The sequence below is a fragment of the Ornithodoros turicata genome, chromosome 5 (assembly GCF_037126465.1).
Source record: "Ornithodoros turicata isolate Travis chromosome 5, ASM3712646v1, whole genome shotgun sequence".
In the NCBI taxonomy this organism is placed as follows: Eukaryota; Metazoa; Arthropoda; class Arachnida; order Ixodida; family Argasidae; genus Ornithodoros; species Ornithodoros turicata.
Window position 1 is genome coordinate 80,806,949 of NC_088205.1, and position 25,851 is coordinate 80,832,799.

Consider the following 25,851-nt stretch of genomic DNA (forward strand, 5'->3'; position numbering starts at 1 on the left):
AATTTCCCCACTATTTAATACACATGGTTATCAAGAGAACACACGTCGTCGTCACATACATTTACATTTAGCGAACACTTTTTACCTCCTCCTGTACAATTTCTTTAGGGTATTTAGCAACACTGCGGGTCAGTATGTGGAAACTAAACATGAAACAAAACCAAAATCGTAATATCACCAATTACTTGAACAAGAACCATTAAAAGTGAAAAGAAAACATCGCTGCAACATAACACGCATGAAAAACAAAACAAAGAAAACCTCGTAACAAAACAAAAACAATATTATTGTGGAAAACTTGCTGCACAGACGACACGCAATGCATCGACAATGTTTAGCGATACTTGTCACCTGTACCTGTTGCTTGTACAAGAAGTCGCAGCTTTTCTTCTTATTTTTCACCCTCGATTTTTTCTGTACTATTTAGTTCTGACTTCTGAGTACTGAATTGAACACTGTATAAGCGCTAAGTTCTGAGTGCTTAAGCGCTATACTGAATACTGAATCACCATCCCAACCTTGTCGTGACTCACATCCTCATTTTGCTTCTTCACGTCAACATTATTAAACAATCACGTTTCTGTACAGAAATAAAGCTATCATAACATTTCTAGTAATCGTCATATTATTCGCAGTATTAAAAATACCTGTATTATATCTGTGCCACACGGGCAGAACAAATGACATTATCGTATAATGCCATTCGGGTCCCGAATGGCATTATTCCCCAAGGTCGTGACACACGTGAGTTTGTAATGACATTAAACCCCATGATGCCGATACGGCCCATCATAAATCATCTAAAATATAATAATATATGTAGTACGTTTTCATATGGAGCAGTTCTAATGTATTTGAATAACATGGTCAGTTAACGTATTTGTCAACCGATGCAGATTCCAAAACAAGCAATATGGCGTCGTCTCAAGTTCTTTTGCTGTTGTCGACGAAAATGTCTAAGGACTTGGGTCTTCTTTCGTCCAAAGATGTTCGAGAAAGCTTAAAATTATGAAATCACATTGGCTTGTACAGAAGAAACTGGTTCCATCCATCATCTCGAAATAAAGTTGTTGTTTCATGAGCGAATGAGTTGTAGCGAATACTCAGTAAATGCCACTAAAACTGTCCGTGTGGCACCGCACGAATGACGTCACAACCTAACTCACTTTATGTTATTTTTCGTGCCTACGTGGCAGATGTATAATAGATATATAAATATGTATTATATATTTTTTATATAAATATATATTAGTAATATTCCTACGCAGTATACTGAATGTGCTCTAAAAAAACAGGTGTCTTAAAGGTATCGTACGTAATGCAGTTTACTGTAAATATACTGTAGTGTACTCATATAACAGGATAAGAAAGAGCAACAAAAGGAGTAATCCACGATAAAAATCACTCGAGAGTGTCTTCTAGTATGCGAGATATGCAAGGTATGTACGAAAGACAGTTTTAAAATCAGTTTTATTAAGTGGAACTGCGTAGTTTGAAGTCTCCGCTGCATAAAATGATTACTTATGGAGATTAAGCGTTTTAAACGTAAGCCATACGCATGATCCCTGCACACTTCGCGCATTTCACACCGGAAACACATTATGCTTTTAATTGAAAAGCTTCCACGAACAACTGTCTGGATATTTCTGGAGCGTTGCAACATCTGGTTGCATCGCATGCATTGCCACGTGTGTTACGCATTATTTTCTTTGTTGCTTTTTTACATGTAGGCCGTCTGGCATATGGAAAAGATTGTTATTAAAAGTTTTCGAAATTGTTTGCGCTCACTACGGAATAACGTTTTTGCTGCATTATGTAACCCCATTTCAGGCGACAGTTATTGTTAAAAAATTGTTCACGCATTGCGTGCCGTCTGTGCAGCAGGTTTTCCAAAATAATATTGTTTTACTTTGGTGCGATGTTTTCTTTTTCAGGCGTTTTTATGTTTTAGCGATGTTTTCCTTTCACGTTTAGTGGTTCTTGTTCATGTAATTGGTGATATTACGATTTTGGTTTCGTATCTTGCTTAGTTTCCACATACTGACCCGCAGTATTGCTAAATACCCTAAAGAAATAATACGGGAGGAGGTAAAAAGTGTGCGCTAAAGTGTTCGCAAATGTAAATATATGTGACAATGATATGCGTTCTCTTGATAACCATGTCTATTAAATCATGGGGAAATTAAGAGGTTCCCCGGGTTTTCTGTCCTCTAACACTGTAGGACTGTAAGATAAGCGGGTCTCGGATAGCTCTTAGAGGTGTCACGTCTATAGTGCATAGAGTGGACGAATCCATCATATATAGTGCAACCTTCATTTTGTGACAACTCTTATGGAGAATTGCACGGTCTTAGTAGACTATACCATGTAACTACGTATAAATGAACGTATATTGATCGACATCTGTATATCCAGAGAGAGGTAGATAATGACTAAATACACCTACCTTTGCCTGTGGTGATCTATTTGTAGTTTGCTCATTGATATGTTGTAGCAAAAATTGTCAGCAAGAATAAGCGTAAGGTACTAGCAATTCACCTTCAGGAGGGTATAGGACATCCTATACCTTCAGGAAGTATGTCTAAGGGTGTGCTCCATGGCATCAGGACATGCTATATGTACAATACCATCAGAGCTGACCCTAACGCGTTACAAGGAACGCGTTACTATTTTTGGTAACTAAGTAATGACTTAGTTACTTTCTAAGAAAATTTAACTAATAACGTACTTAGTTACAAAAGTTGATAACGTGTTACTGTATAAGTTACTCGTTACTTTTTTTTTCCGCTCACCGCACATACCACGACCGTCAGATGTGGTTTTTCCCGCGCACATGGTGGCATTCGACGAGGCAGAAGCAAGTGGAAAAATCCACAGCGAAGAGCAACGGATACCAGAGAGCAACGCCTTCTCATTGCTCTAGTGTCCACAGTGTTCCAGAAAACTCACTGTGTTCTTTGTGTTCCTCCTTTCAAGGATTCGCTGCTCTCAGGGCGTTTAGTGCTTTGTCTCTCTCTCCCTCTCCCCTATTTGGGAACTCACGTCAGCCAGCTTTGAGTACCAGTTGCTACTAAGGTGCAACTCATCATGGATGAGCTGAAAAAAATAAAATAAAGAAATAAAGTACGCGATGCTTTCGTATATCTGCTGTCTTGTATGCAAATGTAACGTATAGAAGTAACTCGTTACCTCCAAGTAACGAGAACGCGTTCCTTTTATTTGTTAGTAACGGGCAACGGTACTTAGTTACTATTTTTTTCGAAGGAACGAGTAACGTATTTAGTTTCTTTTTTTTTTTTAGTAACGTGTACAGCTCTGAATACCATACACCGCCGGATGCTACAAGCCTACAGCCACATAAAAAAAAAACCTGGGCATTGTGTGCATATTCTCATGTTTTTCGTACAACCAGCGAGAAAGTTTAACTTACCGAAGCTGAATCACGCGTTTTCCCACATCATCATCATCATCATCCATTCATCTATGTTGTTTCCTGCCGACTACATCCACGGGAAGAAGGACACAGGTGCGAAATGTGTGGCTTAGCAAAATAGATAGCTTTATTCAGCAAACCAAAAGAACGGTCTGTTGACGCTTTCAATTTTAATTCACGCGCGGTAGCGGTGCTCACATAGCACTATATAGTCACTGCTCCAATCATGGGCCTTCTGGAATCTCAGAAGATTTGCCCCGAGTGTCGCGTGTTGCGTCGGAAAATAGTTCCGAAGAGACGGCGCAGGTATTTCACAAGTTCTCAGTCACATATAGCACGGTTGAGATGTGTCATAAAATATTGCTTCACAAAGGGGCGCACATGACGACAGGTGGGGACACACACAGCGTCCTGGAAGGTCTCAATTGTTCAAAGTTCTAAATGCACATTATATGGGGCCCCCTTCCTGCACTGTACGAAGCATCAAGGCATTTCTATAAGACGGTGTGGAGTTTAGCAAGCAGATGCTCCGGTCGCTTGGCACCATACGCACTCAGTTAATCTCTATAAGTGTGCCTTCTAATCTCTTCATAACATCACAGGGTGACGTCACAAAACATTTCCAGAACCCTCGGCGCTATCTCAGCTTCACTGTATGAAAATATGCCTTTGAACAAACTCGACTGTTTCAGTTGTCTTATCTTCACGTATCAGCCGTGACGGGCCATTGCAAGATAAAAAAAAAAGGAGATATAACTCGAAAGGCTCATATTTTTACATAGCCTACGTTGAAGCACCGCCGATAACAGCGCGGCTACTTTGTCGTCGCTCGATAACAGAAGCCAGCACGTACTCCACGTACTCGATAGGTACTATCACGTACTCTGCGTAGTGGAGGACATGAAGTGACCATAATTGTCAAGTCTGCGCTTGCAAGAAAGAAACACGCTATCTGCCGTTCCTCAGACTTCTGCTCGAAGCCGACGCAGGGCTTGCCACCGTAGGCCTGATGCTGGTAGAGTTGGGCCTAAGGTCGCTATGGTCTGCACTTGTGGCACCACTGGATAACTGCAGCGGCGAGAGATGACGTGGGACGTCATCGTGCGCTGCCATGTCCAAAAAATGGTTCCTCGTCTGCTCGCTTTCGCGGTTGTCCGTGTAAGGACTGACCAGTTTTGGAAGAGGCAGTACCCGAGCCGATAACCTGGCACGTCTCAACGTCTCGCACCTGCGATGAGGGAGGGGGGGGGAGAGAGAGAGAGAGAAAGACGGATATGAGTATGATAAAGCATTTAGTTTGACGGTAGTTTTACATGGCCCGGTTTTACCAACGCTGGTTAACTTTGAACCGAGATCAAGGGTTTCTAAATCTTGAAGTTAACGCTCAATTCTTTTTTTGCAAACGCTAGTTGGTGACGTGATGAATGTTTGAGTACCTTCTGTGATGCACTTTAAGCGCTAAAATCCAAGTTAAGGGACCGTTGATTTCGGTTCAAGTGTTAATCGGCGTTGGTTAAACCGGGCCATAGAAACGTTTCACATTAAAGGTCCACTGAGGTGATCCTATTTTCTTTTTTTTTCCCTTCGCGGCATCGTGTCCTGCAACGAATAAAGAGTGAACTCCTGCGACAGAACGACGAGTGCACGTGACCTACAGAGCGCGGCCTGTGTTCCGCACACCTTTCAAAAATCCTCCACTCGCAAAAAAAAGAAAAAAGAAAGCGTATCGGAGAAGCGGCGGCGAGGGAACGTCATGACGTAACGCGGCCCCCGGGCTCGTGGCGCGTGACGTAGAGTGGAAGAGCTCAGGCGGGGCGTGAGCTGAGAAGAAAGGAACAAAGAAAAGGGAACGGGGACTTCCCTACGTCACGCGAGGATCGTGTCCGCGGCTGCTTTCTCAGACTGTTTTTTCCAAGTTTGGCTGCGCAGTAAAAATACACCGCAGAGGGAAAATATTTTGTATGGTGGCTCCTGATGGACACCTTTTACGAATGAAACAGGGTTCCGAGCCACGCTAAACGCCGTTATTTAAATTCCGTGTTAGCGCACCGAAGGAACTGTGGCTATATGAGCGGCATACAAATGGAGAGAGTATGCGTATAGTATGCGTTAGCATGCGTGCTGGGCCGACTTCAGAGGGAACTGTCGTCTGGAAAGTCTTCGGAAAACCCAGGGAAAACCTCAGACAGCCCAGCCGGTGGTAGGATTCCAACCCAGCACCTCGCAGTCTTTAGCACGACCTTGGCTACCACCAACGGGCGGCCGCTGGTCATACTAAACGTCATTGCTCCAATAAACAGGTCGAAGGTTGAAGGCTGTTTGTATAACTTTTGTTTTAGTAATATACGTTGTATTGCATTGCACTGCATTGCATTGCATTGCATTGTAAACGGCATGCGTCAAAGTAGCAAAGCGTGAAACACCAAGCCCACTCCCCTTACCCTAGGGTGCACAGGATACAAAGATAGGATGTGTCTCAAAACATTTCGGGGCGGGGGATGGGGGCGTAGAGGGGTCTGCATAAATCAATGGATGTCCGCATTTATCGTGACAACTTTCAAATCAGGGACTAAGGACCTCATTCGCTTAGGGACTCAACGACCGAGGCTATTAGGAACTTGGGAATTGATTACAGCTTATCTGTCGAAGAGTAAATTTCAGGTCAGGGGACTAAAATGGGAAGTAAGTGAAAGTTAGGAGAGTAGTGGTTGAACTTGCTTCCTAATTCACCTCCTTTGTCTTCCGTGGAGCGTAACGCGATTAGCTTTCATCGCGATTAGCTTATCGTGTTTTTCGAAACCGTTATCGTGAACACCTTTCGATCTATTAAAACTCCACAACACAGAGTGTGAGTAGATGGTTGATAACGTGGCCTTCGAAGTGCTGTATCTACCCCATCCAATCAATGAATAAGACAGAGTAACATACTGCAAGAGACTACACTGACATGGTACCGATTGATCGATAAACCTATGTGTCGATGATGTGACATTTTATAGACCTTGAGTCCCGCTTTAATGGCCGACACGTTAGATATGTAAAATAACGGGTCGATAAAAGTGAGAAACTGGCTTTTCTTTCGTTTCAATATCGATTTGAAACGTGACATTTCCGGACAGTGTTGCGAGTGGTGCAGTTGAGTTTGAGTTTGATTATAGAAAAAAAAAAAAAAAAAAAACGGAAGATATTGAATTCGTCACTGACGCATCTAGGAACATTTAAGCAGGAAGACGGGGGAAACCGGATTACAGTGCAGATGAACTCTTATCTTCTTTTTCTCGCAGGGCCACTCATCCCCTCGAGATGCATTTCTTCTTCTTTTTTTTTTCTCTCCTTGAGTATCCTAATCAGAATGGTGTCCGGTCGTCGGTGTTTGAGAGTACGCCAGAAAGTAGGTTTCCCCTTGCTTGGCTGATGCAATCACACCCTCTGAAACGTCACTACGGAGGCGCGGCTGGTTTGTTGGTTCCGGTGTAGTTCCGGTGCATGAAACATGTCGCTCAACCAGAGTCGCTTTCTGTTAAGTTTTCGTTTTGACGTCGGATTTACGTTTTCCTGATCGTTTATAACAATAACAATAATAATGATAATAATAATAATAATTATTATTACGGTTGTTTATTATTATTATTATTATTACCAAGGCTTTGGCTGTTCTTGGGCACATTAATAAAGATTACTATTATTATTATTATTATTATTATTATTATTATTGGATGTATGAACTGGGCAATGCATGTAGAGGCTTAAATTGTGTTGTTATTACTGCTAGTGTTACTATTTTTTTCAGCTCAGCGCTTCCATACGTTTCTACATGTGAATGCTATTTATAGTGTTATTCATGTTATTCAGTGTTAAAGAGTGCTTTTCCTTTTTTGTCCCCTCTGTAAGAGATGTGTTTCTCGCCTTCACTGCCATGTGATATCGCGGACCCCAGGTGCTCTCAAGCTACATAAATGAAGCTTTTTTCCTCGGGACCCCGCCATCTTGTAGATGGGAAACGGACAATTAGAAAAAAAAAAAGTGGTTGACACGTAAGGAATTGTTTGGCATCGCGGTTTGGTGTGGGGTTAAATCAATTTAATGCGATTTTAACCAGCAATTGAATTGAACAGTGAAGTAAAAGAATGAAAAACGAAAACGATGTCCAGTCCAGGAAGGAACAGCCAATACACATCAGTGTAAATATGTTTACCACCTGTCAAATGTATCGCACCTGATGAAGGACGGACTCCGTCCGAAAGCTTCTCAAATTAAACTGAATTGATGCTTCTAACAGTTCCATTTATTTTTCGCGAGTAATTTATTTAAATAAGATTATTATTTCATACGCTGAACTGAAGTATATTAATTACATTAAATTTATAAACGATTACGTTAAATTAATCAATGATTAAATGAAATCAACAGTCACCAAAATAAATCCTGCACCCACTACCTCGCGCAATTCTCCGTTGGAGAGGTAGCGGTTAAATGTACAGCACCGCGAAGCGCCTGTGGCTGTGAGCGGTGTACAGAAGGGGACAGATGGAGAGAGGACAAGAGGAAAGAGCGGGAGACCTGAGTGTGGGTGTGCTTGTAAGCTCCACTAATTTTCGAAAACCATAAATTCGAGACTGGGCTTCGTACACGGTAGGGTGCTTATTTTGAATTTTATGCCACGCAGGGACGTTCAAAATATGTGTTAGTACCAGTAAAAATCCATAAAAAGAATTGTAAAAAATGAACATCCCGAGAAATTCCAATATACATTCAAAGAGTCGTACGGAGGTCCGTTACAAAACAAACAGCACCCACTACAAAACCGACGCGTTCGTGGAAAACATCTTATCCAAACAAGTCAGAGCATAATTGTAACAACCTTCAGTGCGCGGCTCTCGCTGATTGGTCGGTTCAAAACGTCCGAGAGGCTCGCCACGACCTTGCCTCGTCGCGACTTCGCCATGTGATCAGGAGCAGCTTGCCAAGATGTGATCACGTGTGCTTTCACGCTGCTATACCGCGCTCACATATGTGTGTATGTGTGACGGTGCATCGAAGGAATTGCCAACTATGCCCTTTCTTCCTGTTTCTGATAGCAAACGTACGCGTTGACTCATACGCCAGAATTGCGACTAAAACAATCATTTCATTTCTTTCTCGCGAGCAATGGATAGGGTACCGCCTGAGACGATAAAACATGCCAATCATCGTCGTCCCTCGGCAAAACAACAGAATAAAGTTTTGTTGTTGTTTCTCGCGGTTCGACCACTTTTAGAGCGTCCTTTTCTGACTTTTCATAAGTCTTCTTTTATTTTTTCAAGACTGATAAGAGAGAGGTGGAAAGTATACCACCGTGTTTTATGTGTTGGAAGATGCTTGCAAGCAAGAAGGTAAAACATAGGACGTGCAGAGCCTTTTCGAAAGTCTGCGCAAGTTTCTGTATACCATCTGATTGGTGCCTACATTCAGCCTCGATGCAAAAAATAAAAATCAAATGAAATGAACTAAGAAGAAACAGTCGGAGCACTTTAAAAGAATATGCCAAAAAGACATATCACTGACAAAAAAAAAAAAAAAAAATCGTTTAATGCTCCATGCAGAAATGTCTAAGCATAACACAAACGGACACGTAGTTCTAAAACAGTTTTATAATCGTCAGGGAATTCCGAAACCTCCACGAATCGCTCAATAATGTGTCCCTTTAATGATCCCAATGTTCGAATCCGGCTGCAGATGTCAGCAACTCGGCATCATGACGAAAAAAAAAATAAATAAAAAAAACAACTACATGATGAGGTCGTGAAGTCAGCCTCTCTCTCTGATTTGTTTTGTTTTGTTGTTGTTTTCGTGTAGCTCTACGCTGAACAACCGAATAACCATACAGTGCTTATGGAACTGATATCCAGCTTCCCGTTTGACAGGAGTATTGCACGTGAAAGCTATTCAACCTTGAGTTGTTGGGTCAGCACTTTCTCACCCCGAACACAAAGCCCGGAAGGAGATAAAGGATACATGTCCAGGAAAGACAACAGCACGGGAACCTGTCTGGTGATGTTTTCCCTCTTTTTAGCCCAACGTTTTATCGCGTTTTCTGTGATAGATACCGTTATGCGTCGTCAGCATCGGCCTGCATTCTCTGTTCCTAATCTCTTTGTTTCGTTTTGTGCATCCAGTCACGTATTTAGGTTGCGGCGCGCACCTGCAATTCTGGATCAGGATGTTGAAAACAAACCAGAACAAAGTTACGTGACATGATTACATGGGTCATGTGAGCGGCGCCACAGTGGTTGGTTTGCGAATTAATTCTGTCCACCTGACAGTACATTAAAGGTATTGTAAAGCAGCAGGCATACAATTTTACACAGCTGGCTCAGTTGACAGCCAGGGTGCGCATCATACAAATGCCAGATTTTTTGTTCAAATCCACCTCGTAGTTTTTTTAAAAGAAAATTAAGGCATAATATGACGGGTAACCCTGTGTCTAAGACACGACACGAACTCCGCAATACCCGCCATGCAGGGCGGCGAACATAAACATGCCAATAACAATGGGAGCGTACAGCGACATCTGTGGACCGCTACCATCACCACGCCGGCTCGCCGGACGTGGTATATTTTTTGTTGCATAAGTGAGTTCTTATGGTGATTCTGCAGACAGTTCTGTTACTCATTTCCACGATGTACCAATGTTCTTGCATTTTGAGAGAACACATGTCAGAACCTATATCTCGTTTGAGCAGACTTTTCAAAGAAAGCTCAAGTAGCCGGCTACTTAGCCCACGACTTAGCCGATAGAGGGTTGCGGACATGTAACACTGTTGCTCGACGGAGGGGTGATTGTTTCACACCAGGCGTCGCCCCGCGTCTTTTCACCGCAATTTCGGTCGTGATTAAAAAATATTTAGAGTTTTCTGTCGCACGTAAAATTTGCAGTGTGGGTTTCTTTCGGAATAAGCATTCGACTGCCGCTGCCAATATTAACAGCTTGCTTGCTACTTTACAGTATCTTTAACGTGCGCCGAAATCCCAGCACATGCCACCTTGTATTTATCGTCGCGGCAGGAGACATGTCAGGCAAGTTGAATGCTACGTTCCCAAACGAGCCAGTAACGGTAACAGTAACAGTAACAGTAGCGAGTTTAGTTAGTTTTAGAGCGAGAGCTGGAGCGCGACGCGAGGACGAGGATACGCTATATCTCTAGCTATCACTTAACTACACCGCGCTCGGCGCCTCTTCTCCTAAAGGCTGGTTTAGAGTCCGACGTAGTCTTCGCCCATCGCCGCCCGCGTTCCGCGCCGACAGCCAGCGTTCGCTACGCCACGCTTCCCCATCCTACCGAGGTCATATAGTCTGACGCGATTCGGCGCAGCGCAACGAAAACACCACCGGAGATTTTCACATTTCATAAGTCCGTATTTTCACGCGTATAGGCCGCACCGCAGATAGGCCGCAGGACGCGTTTTTAGGAACGTTTTGAAAATTTTCCGGCAGATAAGCCGCACTCGCAGATAAGCCGCGGGCAATACGAGACGACTCCTATGTGCGACAAAGAGACCATAGAGTAATGCCATAAATCCTGTGGTCCATACTCCGGGATCGGCACAGTGTACAACAAAGGAGGTCAGTTCTAAATTCTACCAAGATCGGATTGTGCCCTTGTTGGGCGCTTTTCATGTATTGATGGGTCAGTGGTCTTCCAGAAGGCATGAATCACTGTCACCACTTTCGTTAAAGCTGCATGGGCAATCTACTCGAATGTGGACCCATCCCTGATAAGCACTGTTCGTGCATCAGCAGGGCGGTGCTATTCCAGAGACACTGTCGACCCTTTCGTTAAAATCAGTGTATGGGGAAAATACCTAAAAAAAAAGTCATCAGATAAGCCGCACAGCGCCCATGAGAAAAAAAAATCGCGCATAAGCCGCGGCTAATACGCGTGAAATTACGGTAGTACCGTACGTGCGTGCAGTACCATACAAGCCCCGTCCATCCAGTACATTTCCATCGCTATAGTCACTAGGGTCACTGTCGTCAAGCTGGACAGGGATAAAGCGTCGGCTGCAAGACATCTTCTGACAGGGTTTTGGTTTCTTGTCCAATCAGTGGAGGCCTTCCCGCATATTACGATTTCGCGGATAATACGCTTTTCTTCGCGTTTCCGCCAAAATCGAATCACCCTTCTTTCCTCGGTGCTCGTATTCGACGGACTATAATTACCATACAAAGTTCCACAACAGTGCCGACGTGTTCCGTCAATATACGTCGTGCAAGTGCAACGCCAGTGTTGTCCAGTAACAGAAAGTTCCTTACTTGCAGGACCTGGGGTTGTAGTAGAACCCTGTAGAACACTCAGAGTAATCCCTGCACATACACCTGCACACTGTGTGGTCCCAGACGACTGAAGCACCCTGACAGTTCTCCATGTCAGCGGTGTTGCGACACAGACAGCGACATTCCTCGTAGCGCTGCAACGACAACCGAATATTGCGGATTCATGAAACGACCGTTATGCGGTGCAGTTGCTAAGTGCAAGTATTTGAATGTGGCGAATATTACAGAGGATAATGCGGTATAAGACTCTGTAATGATCAAGAGATATAATAATAATAATAATAACTTTATTTGGCCCAACATTGGACCCAGAGTACTGTAGATACTGGTAAGTATGTGTCTGTGAATTAAGTTTGCAGCAGGAATGTTGTTCGTTCGAATTTGCGTAGCTGACGCTTTCTAACAAGATAGAGATGAAGAAGTAAAAATATTTTTCAAATAATAAAAATAATAAAATCATAATACAATTTAAAAATCAGCACGCGTGTGTTCTTCGTGCATGACAGGAGCTATCGTCAGCAGGTATACATTGCACACATTCCCATATAAGCCCATCCCAGGCCTTGTGCTGTTCTTGGGCACGTAAAATAAAGATTACTATTCTTCTAATTATTATTATTATTAAATCCTACGCTATGATATCATATACATATGTCGCCGACATACATCGAAGCAACTGATTTCGAATAATATCTTGGCTACGACTAAACCATGTCACGACACGAGCCAATTACTACCGAAGGTGCAAGCTTTCAACCAGGGCCAAGTTGGCAATGTATCTTGAGAGCTGTACATGCGCTTCCTTCCTAATCTCTTCAAAGGCAAACACACACACAATGACGCTGTACAAACCTGCATTCTGTTACAGTCGGAAGGCTTCTGTTTGCACTCGCAACCGCAGCGATCGTGCCTTTCCAGAGTCACGATCTCGTGGCCGATGAAGTTGAACTTGGTGGCTCCTGGCTTCGGGTACTGAGCCTTGATCACCTGTAAAATGTTCATTCACAAAATAAGCTCCTTCATCAATCTTTCCACTGCTTTTTACGTCTCTCCATTATTGCGAATACAACAAAGCACAAAGACATATTCGTGACTCCGTGTCAGGATGTTTATTTGAACCAGGAAACACACATATATATATATATTTGTTTCCTGTCTTCATTCGAATAGAGCACGACAAGATGTTTACAGTTTCTACTCTACGTTGAACGGTGCTTGTTGAGCAATATACAGTCGTGCTCCCAACGGGTCGGGGTGGTACATCCTAATGTCCACGCTTGAGCCCTTATAGCAATCTCTGTATCACCTCATGTCATAGCCACAATCTATTTGCTGTTGTTGTTGTTGTTGTTGTTGTTGTTGTTGTATATCACTGCTGAGATACGCGACCGAAAGGCGGTTACGAAACAGAACCATCAGAAGAGCTATGTAAACTTCGCTTAAAGGGAGAGTTCGGAAGGATTCGAAAACAAATAGCATCATACCGAACACGGACCGTTCGCTTGCTACCGAATACAACATTCGCATTCATTTTGTGCGATTAATTAATTCGTAAATGATGAAAATACCAAACCGAAACCAACACGCAAAGCGCACAGCGGTTCGCCCGGAGGGAGATACTGTGACGTCACCCGGCATTGTCGTCTGCTACGAAGCTTGCATTCTTCCATGCAGGATGACGACAGCGGTGTTGCTTTCAGCGCCCTCTCGCTTCACAGAGGCGAAGCGCTCACTTCGTAATCATTCGTTTGAATAAAATCTGAGTACTTTGGGAACGCGATATTTCGTACGTATGTTCCTGACACCGCAAGGGTTACTGCTATCTCACAATCGTTGTGGTGATTTTGCTGCGGAGTCCCAGTTTAACAACATTTTTAGTAACACTTGGTCTTTAAAGGAGCATAGAACGACTGGATTACAACGCGTAGAATAGAGTTCAAACTTGGGCGAGTTAGTGTCATCGGTATATACAGCTGTTTGTCTCTTCGTGTTTCGTCCGTTGTTCTTTTGTCCTGGCACTGAGGGTTTTGTATTGGCAACTGTAGGATTGGAGAAGCGCAAGCGCAGTGCTCGTCCACATCAGGCCCCGAGATACATGGTGAAAAAATTAGGAACCCGAGAAAGGGACAGAGGAGGGACGACACGACACGTTCTCGAGTCGTCCCTCCTCTGTCCCTTTCTCGGGTTCCAAATTTTTTCACCATGTACCAGCTGGCCTGCACCCTTGCCCTTTTGCCCGAGATACATATTCGCACAAAAAAGTGCGAGTGCAGGCAGCACGCAATCCCGATGTGCAAGGGAGCTGCCAGTCTCGCGGGTGAGGAAAGCCCCTCGCCTCGGCTGCCGTCCTGTGACGCCATCGCATTCAAAAACAGCAAGGCCCCTGCGTCTTCTTTTTTCGTTCTTTTTCATCTTCGAAGTTTTCCAGGTCAACCTCACATTTTGTTCTTTTTACGGAAACAGAAAGCTTACGCTGGATTTACCCCATTGCATTGCAAAATACGTTCCTAATACTTTGGTAATAGGTAAAAAAAATAAATAAATAAAAAGAGCTGAAAACTGTCATTTCACGGCGCGCAAATTGTCGGCAGAGCCGAGAACGGCCGCCCGTCCCTCCCTGTTTCCTTCTCGCTCAAGATTATTTCAGATAACTTTGCGTTTCGACCATGTTGCCGTTATCAGCAGAAGCTTCGGAAAGGAAAAAGTGAAAGGGGGGGGGGCAGGTACAGCTCCCGTCAACCTTAATAATAACACTGCAAAAAATTAAATTCGGTCTCATTCCCGAGCGTGATAGCAGCCACTCTGGGGGCACTGGGGGAACGATAAGCGAACAAAATCCTTGCGTTGACAGAATAATTTTGTTCAATTAAGATTTCCTCATGGGTTGCTGTAATCGCGCTCGGACACGAAACCATATTTTTTTTCTGTGTTATTGTTAAGGTTGACGGGAGCTGTACATGGCCTCCCCGCATCGCTTCTTTCGGATATCTTGAGAGTGCGTCCGGCAATTTACGCGTCTCGAAACGACGGTTTTCGCAATTTTTTCTCGCCTACTGGTAAATTGAATCGGGAAAAATTCCATTTCTAAATGCTCAGAAGCCATGGCAGAATCTCCCCTGAGGTAAAGAACTCCGACCCGTGGTCGCTTCACTTTCACCATAATTCATCCTCTCATATTAACCACTGTCAAGTGGGGTATAGGTTCCTGTGGCTAGCACTGGGAAACATCCCATGTCATCAGCACTTTTCCTTCATTTATTGTTGTTGTTGTTGTTCTGCGCCATACTTAACAAACTGCCGGCAGCAGCAGTTTGTCTGGAATATCGATGACCCAATAATGCCCAGACAAGTAGATTGTTTTAATGCGATTTTTTTATCACACTAGATGAAACACCCTGTATATACAATACATATATGTTCGAGGTGGCCTCTATGCAATGGCCTTATGCAATGGATGTCCAATGGCTAATCCCGACGTCCCGCAGGAACTCTATGATCCGATCCAATCCAATCCAATCCAATCGAATATAGTCCAATATAATCCAAACAGAGGAGTACATACCTTGTAGGTCATGTTAGTGGTCTTAGTGGGCGTGCAGGTGAGGATTGCGCTGGGACAGCAACCCCCGCAGCGTGTCACCCGTGTGCAGGGAGGCCAGAGAATAGTGGATGGGTCGGTAGGCTTAGGGAACTCGACGAGCTGCTTGGTGGGCATGCAGTTTCCCGGTTCAGGGTCTGGAATATTCACTGCGGGGACGAATGCGTGTGCGATGATTGGCCCGCCGTCTGGCAGAACGGGAAGCCAAGGTACAACTCTTGGTACAACAACATATGGTCACATGATACGTCAGAGACAAATCTCTCATGCATACTGAGAGATAAAGTATGTATAAGCACTTTTATAGTCGTGTTCATCGTAAGAACGCTGCGTTTAAGCCTCGCATTACGCTTGTTCTTATTGGCTCCAATCGCCATAGTCGTATCAGACTACGTCACGGCGAGCAGTGCGCTGACAATGCCCTACCACTTCACTGCATTATAAGCAGCAGCTGGTGGCGCTGTAGTATAATTTCTCTGTTAGGGTTGACGGACTACATTTCGTGTCGTTCTTACGGGTCGAACACGGTTATAGTATGATGGTTGCGACTTTTAAATTTTTTGTTATTCCGTGTTAGCACAGCCAAGGAACTGTGGCTTGTGAGGTGGACACAGACGTGTGACAGATGAGAAGAGTACAGCAGAAACGAGAGGGAGACACGTGGTTAGTACGCGTCGAGGGCCAACTTCAGAGGGAAATATGACGTCATCCATCTGGAAAATCTCCGGAAAACCCAGGAATAACCTCAGATGGCACAGCCGGTGTTAGGATTCGAACCCATAACCTTCGAATCTCCATCAGGACTTTGCAACCCGTCAACGAGCGGCTCAGCAGCAACCACGCCGCAACTATAGTAACTATAGTAACTATAGCACTACTATAACTATAGCAACGCAGTCGCAACTATATGGTGGTACACGTAGCACTAGATAGCACCCGACGGCTAATACTTCCGCCGACGCAAAGGCCGATTCGCTTCTTTATGAACTAGGAACAACCTGCTTTCCCAGCATACGCCAAGTTTCTCCGTGGCACTGTTCCTGGCTTTGCACATAGCTAGCTTTATCGCGCCCTGTCAATCATCGATCTATCATTCAATCGAGGACATCCCTCCCCTCCTACGAGGTCAGGTAACAGGTCCTCTTGCGCTTTAACTTGCAATGCACAAAGAGATGTAGCACGCCAAATGTTTCACGCAGCGAGGATCTCGTCACGAAATAGTATAGGTCAGCTCCAAGACTGACGGCCCGTGAATGATTCAGCAAGAAATTTATGCACAGTTGAGAGACGTATAAGTGCGAGGAGAGCGAAGAAATACTCTCGAAGGAATTCCTTTCGAAGAAATAATAAGCGCGAAATAATAATGTTCGCGCGCGATAATCTGATAATCGGATCTGCTTAGGTCGCTTAGAGCTCAAAAATCGATTATGTGCAGAATAATTGAAGGCAAGTTGTACACTTACCAGCTCCTGGTCCCTTTTTGCCTGCAAATGTGGGATAATTAGAGAACTTTACGCAATGTCATGAACTCTGATAAATGCACGTCTATTTCTTTCTTTTTTGCTTACCAAGAATCGACGGCAGTTCACCGGAAGAATCATCGGCGCCCAGTTCATCTACATGGCAGAACAAACGGCACTTAGGAGACTCAGAAAATACATAGGTGTTAGTACGCTACTCAGACATTCTAGTCAATACGTGCGACACGTGCAAATATATTGTTCTCGCTACACACACAAATAAGTATACATGTAAGAAGGACCATATACCAACACTGTTGCAGACATCTAGCAGAGAGGATCGACAGGACGCAAATAGAAGGGACCCGATAGCAAAACAGTGGACAAGGGTGTGGTGGACAGAGGTTTGCAAAAGGTGCGGGCGTGCAGTGGCGTACGAAGTGTTTTTCGAAGATGTGGGAAGTGCACTCTTAGAAATGAACTTCACCTCATAGCACGCTCCTAGCCAACTGCAATCTGAATGATACCGTTATCTTTCCTGATTTGCTGAAAACTGGAGGCGTACGCCTTTTTTTGTGACAATTATGAACAGCGTAAGTGTCACAAAATAGGCTCCGCCCCACGTTTTCAACAAACCAGGGGCTAGAACGTTGTCATTCGGAATGTTGGTTGGCTAGGAGCGTGCTATGTGGTGGAACTCATTTTTAAGAGTGTGGAACTAGAGAGGAGCGAGGACATTCTCAAATTACGAAGTGTTCGTAACAAATGACAAGAAACATTGTATAAACATATCGCAAGAGATTGCGCGCGTCTCAGTCTAGCTTGCGTTTGCCCGTAGGCAAGGTTAAAACAAGTCCCCTATAAGACAGCGAGTATGGTCCTTGGTCCTTGGACAAACTTATCGTTACAGCTTTTGACCATCGAAGCTCTTGGACACTTCGGGTGGCCTCTCGTCTTTAACCGTGTCACGTGACCATGTCAGTGCTGGTGCGGGTGCACTTGGCTGCATCACACCAACTGGACACGTCTGTTTTCATTGTGGTAGCACCTGGCTCCGTTTGCGTAACAGCTAACAACTTATGAATGCAGCGTAGCAGGTCTTAATTTTTTGTGACCAACATATCTGCATATGATATTTTTTTACATATTCCCCTCCCCCATTTTTCTTTTTTTTTTCATAGATATTGTTCGTTAGTTCGATAGTGTTCGTTATCTGGAAGTTGCAATACAGCATCGTTTATCGTTATCGTAGATCGATGTGATGGTTCAGAATGGTGGTTGAAGACCAAACTAAATTGAATAATATCAGAATTTTCGAAGGAAATCAGCCTATAGAGGTGGGGGCGTACAAACGTAATGTGACCACAAGCTTGTTTTCCATGTCGTTAAGCGTTTTGGGCCGCACGTTGACCAGGGTGTCATGTGAGCATGGTCTATAAGTAGCGGAGCTCTTCTTCTGGAATAACATCCCCCAGGGGAGGTTGCCCACCACCTAGGCAAACGCATCTCTATATTTACCATCTCATGACCGCATGAGTGGAACGCTCGACTGGCCGTCAGATAAGATTAGATTAGAGAGAGACAGATGGACATGTTAGCCCCAACGTAGACAGGACTGGCGACTCCAGTCCTCCTAGTTTGTGTTAAAATATTTAAAAAATGATAATAACAGTTTGAACTACAAACCTCGTAAAAACCGAGACGGACAGAATCAGAATAAAGGATATGTATATAACCAAGTGTAAAATTGAAGACTTCAGAAAAGGAGAAGAAAAATAGGGAAATACTGGCAATTGGGGATGTCCTAGCCTTTCGCATTCGTTAGCTTTGAAGATTCCCGGTTGACCTTACAACCTTATCAAAGATTCCGGTTAAAATCGGCACTTTTACGAAGCTTCTTATTGGGACGGTCCGTCCTCAAGGGCAAGAAAATTTGATACGCCACTGCACGAGCACGACAAAGATGCAAGGTGGTGGTGGTGCTACGTCTACGTGGTGCGAGGTGCAGTCAGCATGTCAGGTGGTAGGTGTCAGTTGCGAGGCAAGCATAGGAGGGATTAGTTTACCGTCTCCCTGGTGGAGGTAAGCGAGGTAAGGACCCGCCCCTACTACGTCATACGTACTGTAGCCGTCTAAGAATTGGCTCACGAAGTCTGTGAGGTTTCGCACGTTGCGCATGCGATACAGCAGAGAGTCCGGAATCTGAAAAGAAAAGACACAATGTAAGGACCCGCGTACAGTTCTTGTCAGGGAGGTAACGTTCAAAGCGGGGGTCTTGGTCTTGCATGCTGGGAAATATTTTCACCAGGTCACAGCAATATGGTCAAACAATGACCAGAAACTGTTCGCTGTTGGTTCGCCGCTTCTCAACGAAAAGAATGGCATTTCAGAAACAACCCACCAGTGCAGACGTCAATGACCTCTCTATTTTTTATTTCCAATCCAATCCAAGCCAACCCAAGCCATGACTCGTAGAAAAGATATATCTCACGATGTGAGCCTCACACTGGCCCAAAGAAGGTGCCATACTGGCAGCAACGCTAAGAGACAGGAAGCCTCATATCCTTTTGTCATTCTTCCTCCTCCAAGCTCTGTCATCTAGATCTAGATCTGTTTATCCCTATAATGCGCCTGGTTCTATCAAAGCGCGTCAGCCTCTCCTTTAGTCCATTGTATTGCGAAGTTGACGTCTCCATGTCCCCCTTATCTCTGACGGACGAGCGTGAGCAACATTTCCTGGCATATCACCAATCCAAATACATGCGTGTAAGGGAACTTGCGCCCTCTTTCTAAAACCAACTGCACTAAATGATAAAACTCCGTACGAATCAGTGCCATGTGTCATTGTCAGTGCCATGACCAGACGCCTCGGTGCGACGACCTCTCATAGCAGACGAAGCTTAGCAGACGACAGTTAACAGACGACAGTTCACGCAAGCAGATGGATCTGCGCGTCTTCGCCGCACCGCGTTTCATTACTTTTGCATTTCTTCGTTTGGGACATGAAGAACACACAAGATACAACGATACTATGTACCGTTCCGTCGTGCTGTCTCTAGCTATACTTTGGTTCTTTACGGTTATAGTCGTATAGGTATCGTCATGGAGTTCGGTATACAGGAACGTACCGCTAGGTTAGCGTTAGACGGAGCAAAGGTGATATGTACAATGGAACACATGGGTGTGCGTGGATGTGGCGTCGTGGGACGCTTGGGTGCCCACGTAGGTCATCAAGCCTCTCCAGAGGGAAGCGCTACGCTTCAGTGAGCCTTGGCGAAGCGAAAGATGTCATCATTACACGTTACACCTTTAAGAAGAATGACATTCACAAGGAAGCGCTTGTTGGATAGTTTCGTAACATGAGCGGTGTGACAATTTTACGAACGTAACGGTCGTCAACCTTGTGCAACTTTCACGCGTAATTTTTTGCTTTAATCTGTGTGTCGATGTGTTACTGGGACTAAGTAATATTTTGTCGTAGATCCGAAGCCTATAGAGTGGAACAATTCCTATATATAACAAAAAAAAGTCGTAGACATGTTGGAGATCAATTTGCCAAGTTTTAAAAAAAATCATTCCGTTCAAATGCATTTGGAGGCGGCATAAACACACTAACAGACTAATTATGTGAAATAAAAATATTCGATATACACATTAGGTATTACATTACCTTGGTCTGATATCAGATTAGGTATTCCATCAAACGTATATAGGTACTGTATGATTGCGTAACAGATTCAGACTTGCACAATAGCCTGAGGAGGTAAAATACTTATACGAGTAACTTGGTATTTTGCAAATACTTCCGAACGTCAACATTTAGCAATCTAACCTAAATACTTGTTAAGATAACTTCTACTCATTTTCCAAGTCACTTTGAAGATACTTCTCGGTGCAAAACACGGAGGTCGAGCGAAAGATTCTTTTCTGTCTCGGCAATGCGCTTTGCGCTGTACATATAGGTACTTTAGCAAGTAATTCGGGACATCCACGTGCAGCGCCTCGGGTTTGGGAGAATGCATGAGGCGATGTGTTGTCCTGAAGGATATGCGGGGTAAAACACTGAAACCCCTGCAGAGAGCCGCAGCGAAAGTGGCTCATTTAAAATATCAATAACTATGAGGTTAAAGCGGTATTGTACAGCTCCGGTCAACCTTAATAATAACACTGAAAAAAAAAAAAAAAAAGTGGTCTCGTTCCCGAGCGCGATTACAGCAACCCTTGGGGCCCATGAGGAAATCTTAATTGAACAAAATTATTCTGTTAGTTTAACGCAAGGATTTTGTTCACTTAACATTCCCCCCAGTGCCACAAGGGTGGCGCTGTTATCGCGCTGGGAAATGAGACCGAATTTTTTTGCAGTGTTATTATTAAGGTTGACCGGAGCTGTACCCGTTACCGATATATGGTATCGCGATACCGATACTCGGTACTTGAGTGGAAAGTCGAAATATCGAATACCGCGCTACCGTTACTAAAAGAAAGCAACGCGATACTATGCGCGATACATGAGTTGGAAATACGAAGATGATATGCAACATATTCATCTCAGTTACGTAAACACCCCCATCTGTGTAATACCAAATTCGGAGAAGGCTGTTTTGCAGTAAAAAGACAGCGTATTTATTGTGCAGCTCGGAGACCGTCTGCTTGATCGATAGCTGGTTCTCAAAGTCATCTTCTGCCTAGCAGGCCGGCTAGGCTGGTCTCTCCGGCAGCTGACAGAGGCCAATATGACAATCACGTTAGTGTCAGGCCCCCACATACCGTGGAGTGCAATGACCAGGGAAACCTACTGTATCCGAAGTTACAATACCACGTATGTGAGCGTGACTCAGTGCGACAGGGCAGCTTAGCAGTGGAATCCAGAGCGCACTGTCAAGAACTTGATCTCTGTTCGTTGACCTCAACTCTTTTGTTGAGCGCACCGTGGTTATTTCGTCCAGGTTCGAAGAAATAAAAAGTTAACGTGTGTTTGATATAATTTCCGTTACGGAATACGCAGGCGTGTCCACAGGTTTCGTGTCGAACACTAAGCGGACCAGTGACAATGAATAAGAATAAGAAATATGGTCGGTGAAACAAGGGTGGGACACTAAAAAAGTATCGATATCGGTAACGATACGGAGATCGCGTTACCGTAAATTTGTAACGGAAATACTTTTCCGATACAGATTTAAAAAATTATCACGAGCCGCACTCCGATACCGAAAAAAAGTATCGATTACTGTAACGGCGTTACGTAAAACACAGGGTTAAAGCAACGATAAGGAGAAAAACGACAGTAAATTATGTTCGCATCTGTAATGTTCAGCCTTAGAGGTAATGTGTTAAAAAAAAAAAAAAAACGTGGCGGGCTATTGGGTTTTGAAAATCAGTTGTTCCTGAGAGCTAATAAAGTTTTTTGGTAATGCAATTTTTAACTCGACGATCTTTGTATTTCATTGATAGCGATTTCCAACTGTGACGTCAAAGTATCTTGAAAGTAACGAGTTACTTTTAAGAGTATTTAATACTGTATCTTAAATGCTTTTCAAGATTGGGTATTTATAGTACTGTACTCAGTAATTCAGGTACCCAGTATCTTAATTTAAATACTTTATATGAGCATCTTGTACAAGCCTGAACAGATTAGATGCTCGATTGTGCGTACACACCAGATCTTAGATTTGATATGCAGAAAAAATATTACAAACACAGTAAAATGTTACGCTGAAAAAAAAAAAAACATCGTAAACAACATTTTCCCTTTCTACAACAACTCGAACCTTCCGGTACCGTCTGCCATGAAGCCTCCAGCGCAAGCGCTGTGACTCGTACAGACCACCACAATAAAACCGCCACCAACGCGCAAACTCAATCAAGGCCGTTACTTTAATAACGACCTCCCTTGCACGCACATACACCGTTCCCTAGACAAACGTTGTAAAGGACAACAACGCCGACCAGAAGCCTGAAAGAAGGTCACATCGTACACGTCCTTTCCTGCACAGTGTACTTTACGAACAGTCTGTCACACGCAGCAGCAGAAAAAATAATTCAGCCAATAATCGATCCAAGCCAAGCACGCCATCGTCGTTGCTTTTGGGAATAGCGTGCTCCCGCGTATGGAACATTGATGCAAGCACCAATCGGAAGGCCTTTTGTCGTCCCTTGTCAACGGCCTTCTCCTTGTTCCGAAGAGGAACAAATTGGCCCTTGGAACTGGTTGCCGTCCCTGTTTGCTCTGCGGTCGTCTCTATGAGTAGATTATTGACGGAGACGTGTATTGATTGACATGCCCGGTGGTAGGTTACCGTGCGTAATTGGAAATAATGGTTATTATGTACATCCAGCGGTGGCGTTAGCGTTAGGGCGGCATCTGTGTGTCGGCTTCCTGTACCCCTGTCACACGGGTAGCCTTCAATGATCATTGAAACCAATAGCCACTGAATATGCGGGTAGCGACACCTAGCGTGTAACGTGTCAACTTCTCAAAGTGCATTGAATCCAATGCTCACCGGCAGGTTTACATGTTACACGCTAGGTGTCGCTACGCGCATGTTCAATGGCCCTCGTTTTCAACCATCGTTGAAGACTGTCCGTGTGACGCGGGTACTAAAGCGTTTGTACGACTGGTTTATAGGCCTGGAAAGAGTGTTGGGGTGGGAGAGCCCCCAAGAGAATTATGATTGACTCGATCAATGATTCGAGTAACTGCCCAATTCTTGCAGTAATGCTTTTTTTTTTTTGTTACAGTACGTGCCAGGCACGCATGACCGCCACGTAGCGCGGGTATGATCTACATGCTGTCAACATTTTTCGTCTCTAATATCGAGCTGCCTCGACGACCACTCCACTTATGCTATAAGTAGGGTTGCCACCTTTCGTAGCGAAAAATACCGGCTGAGGGAGAGAAGGTGGAATAGAGGGAAAGAAGGAAAGGCTCGCGGGAAAGGGAAGTGGATGAGGGGTGGAAGAGCACACACAGAAAACAGAGAGATAGAGAGAGAGCTCAGGATAATACGAGGAAACATATGTTCCTGTGTGTAATAATAATAATAATAATAATAATGAATAACTAAGGAAAGGACTGGTGACTGCGGAGTTGGGTCTATGCTCCAGATTTATTCAAGCTGTAGTGGAATGTTGAAGGGAAAACCCCGCAAAAGCCCATATGAAAGGCCTTGAGTCACAAATACCGGCAAAAGGCTGCCGGTATCACCTTCCTACCGGCAACCGGCAGAGCGAACAAATATCCGGCCGTGCCGGTATAATACCGGCCTGGTGGCAACCCTAGCTATAAGTCTATGACCTCTTCAAAAACTGCGTGCAGAAAGCTCGCCGTGCTTTGGTCGTGCAGCAACGATAGCTGTTCTTCTCCAAAAGGAAACAATGGGGGGGGGGGGGGGGGCCCAGAAGAGGTAAGTTTACTCCAGTGCACACTCCGAATAAAAACAACGAGGTGACCGACCCACGCCTGCGGCCGTCGACGATGAACAACGAGCCCTGGCGTTGCATCACCGTACAATGACTGTCTTCCTGGTGATTCGATGGAAGCAACATTTAGTGCCATTCTTGCTCGAGAAATTTGTAGAGAGTCGAAAGAGGTCAGTGGGCTTTTGAAGGAATTTTTCGTCTCTGTGGAGGGGCGAGACACCGCTTCCTTTTGGCGAGTGTGACACCACACGGTGTGCAAGTGGGTGACATTGCGTTGTGGATCAGTTCGTTGCTCTTCTAAATAAATATAAATGGAGAAATATACGTATGTACAGCTTGGGACAAAAGTTTACGGAACACGGCATCGGCGTGTTCGTTCATCCGAGCGGTCTCCTGCAAGCTGTCAGGAAGGGATCGAATAAGAAACGGGTGACCGGCTATTCTATCCATCTCGTAGTATGCATGTCCGCTCCTGTTTGCTGATGGTGTTTCATTCCAATGGAGAAATGTGACACCCCGGTGTTCCGTAAACTTTTGTCCCAAGCTGTACCAGTCTTGGCTTTTGAGTCCGGAGGTGGGTTTTACGGGGTCAACTTTTATCGACTTGTGCCTCAATAACTGTGTTACGTATGGACTATAGCTGTGATTACAAGTGCCAGTATTCTGCAGCGTTATTCAAGTTGACGCTGTTTCATTTCTATTGCCCATGAAAAATCTCAGAGTTCCACATTCGTGAGCAAAAGCTGGCTGGTCCAACAGCACTCTGAGAACTTTTGTTGATGACACAGTCGCAGGTACGCATAAGAAATCCAGTGGTCGTAACAAGATATGATGTACTGTGCCTTTCACGCTGACTAGATAAATCTCACGTGATTTTCACATGACACCAAGCGCGATAGGTTTTGTAGTCACTTCAATATCGCTTTTCTTATATTCTTCAGAAAAAGGTAATACTGTCACTGCACCATTATCTGGTCATCGCTGTAGCCTTTCTTCGCTGAACTAGAGTCTCAACACCCTGGCAAGCGCACGCATGGTGGTGTGACGTCGCCATGACGTCACGACTGGATAGACACGTGTTCCAGGAAGCAGCATAGGCCTCAAGAGGGCACAACACTCCTCCCCCTCTCCCACTTTCATTGCGTCATCATAAAGAAACGCAACAAGCACCCCTTAAATATCGCGGATAGACTTTCGAATTTGACATCCTGGACGAACCAGTGTCCTCGATGCTTCCAAAAAAAAGAGAAATATAAAACGTCTGAAAGACCGGAAACACTCATGAGTGCGTCGGATCGACCCCCGCGCGCGCGCGCGCGGGCCGAACGAAAACGAGAGATCTTTGTCTCGCCCTATCAGACTATATAATCAGCGAGGACCGGCTGGGCCTAGGTCGGTCACCAAGAGGTTCCGTGTGGCCAAGGCCAAGGGCAGCCGGGTGGCCAGACAGCTGCCCCACGGCAAACGCCATTCGACGCGGGCCGATTCACGCCGTTGAGCGCGAGCTTCGTGACGTCCCGTTAGAGGCGACAGAAGGCGAGCACGCTAACGTTGAAAAAGCAAAGAGCAAAAAAAAAAAATAAATAAATAAATAAACAAGTGTTGTGCTGCGATGATGCAACGCGTC

At 44.5% G+C, this 25,851-nt stretch overlaps 1 protein-coding gene across 2 annotated transcripts in view; it reads right to left on the reverse strand.

Moving 5' to 3' along the window:
* Positions 1–3,536: 3,536 nt before the first annotated feature.
* LOC135394967 (uncharacterized) overlaps positions 3,537–25,851 on the reverse strand; it is a 41,210-nt gene continuing 18,895 nt past the window's right edge. The window contains exons 3-9 of one of the 2 annotated variants that reach the window (XM_064626087.1): positions 18,929–19,007; positions 16,914–16,961; positions 16,809–16,829; positions 15,310–15,533; positions 12,600–12,734; positions 11,727–11,881; positions 3,537–4,661 (exon numbers count right to left, since the gene is read on the reverse strand). In XM_064626087.1, coding sequence (XP_064482157.1) covers positions 4,382–4,661; positions 11,727–11,881; positions 12,600–12,734; positions 15,310–15,533; positions 16,809–16,829; positions 16,914–16,961; positions 18,929–19,007 — 942 coding nt within the window. In that variant the 3' untranslated portion in view covers positions 3,537–4,381. The remainder of the gene's footprint in view (positions 4,662–11,726; positions 11,882–12,599; positions 12,735–15,309; positions 15,534–16,808; positions 16,830–16,913; positions 16,962–18,928; positions 19,008–25,851) is intronic. The other variant, XM_064626089.1, reaches the window with a different exon arrangement.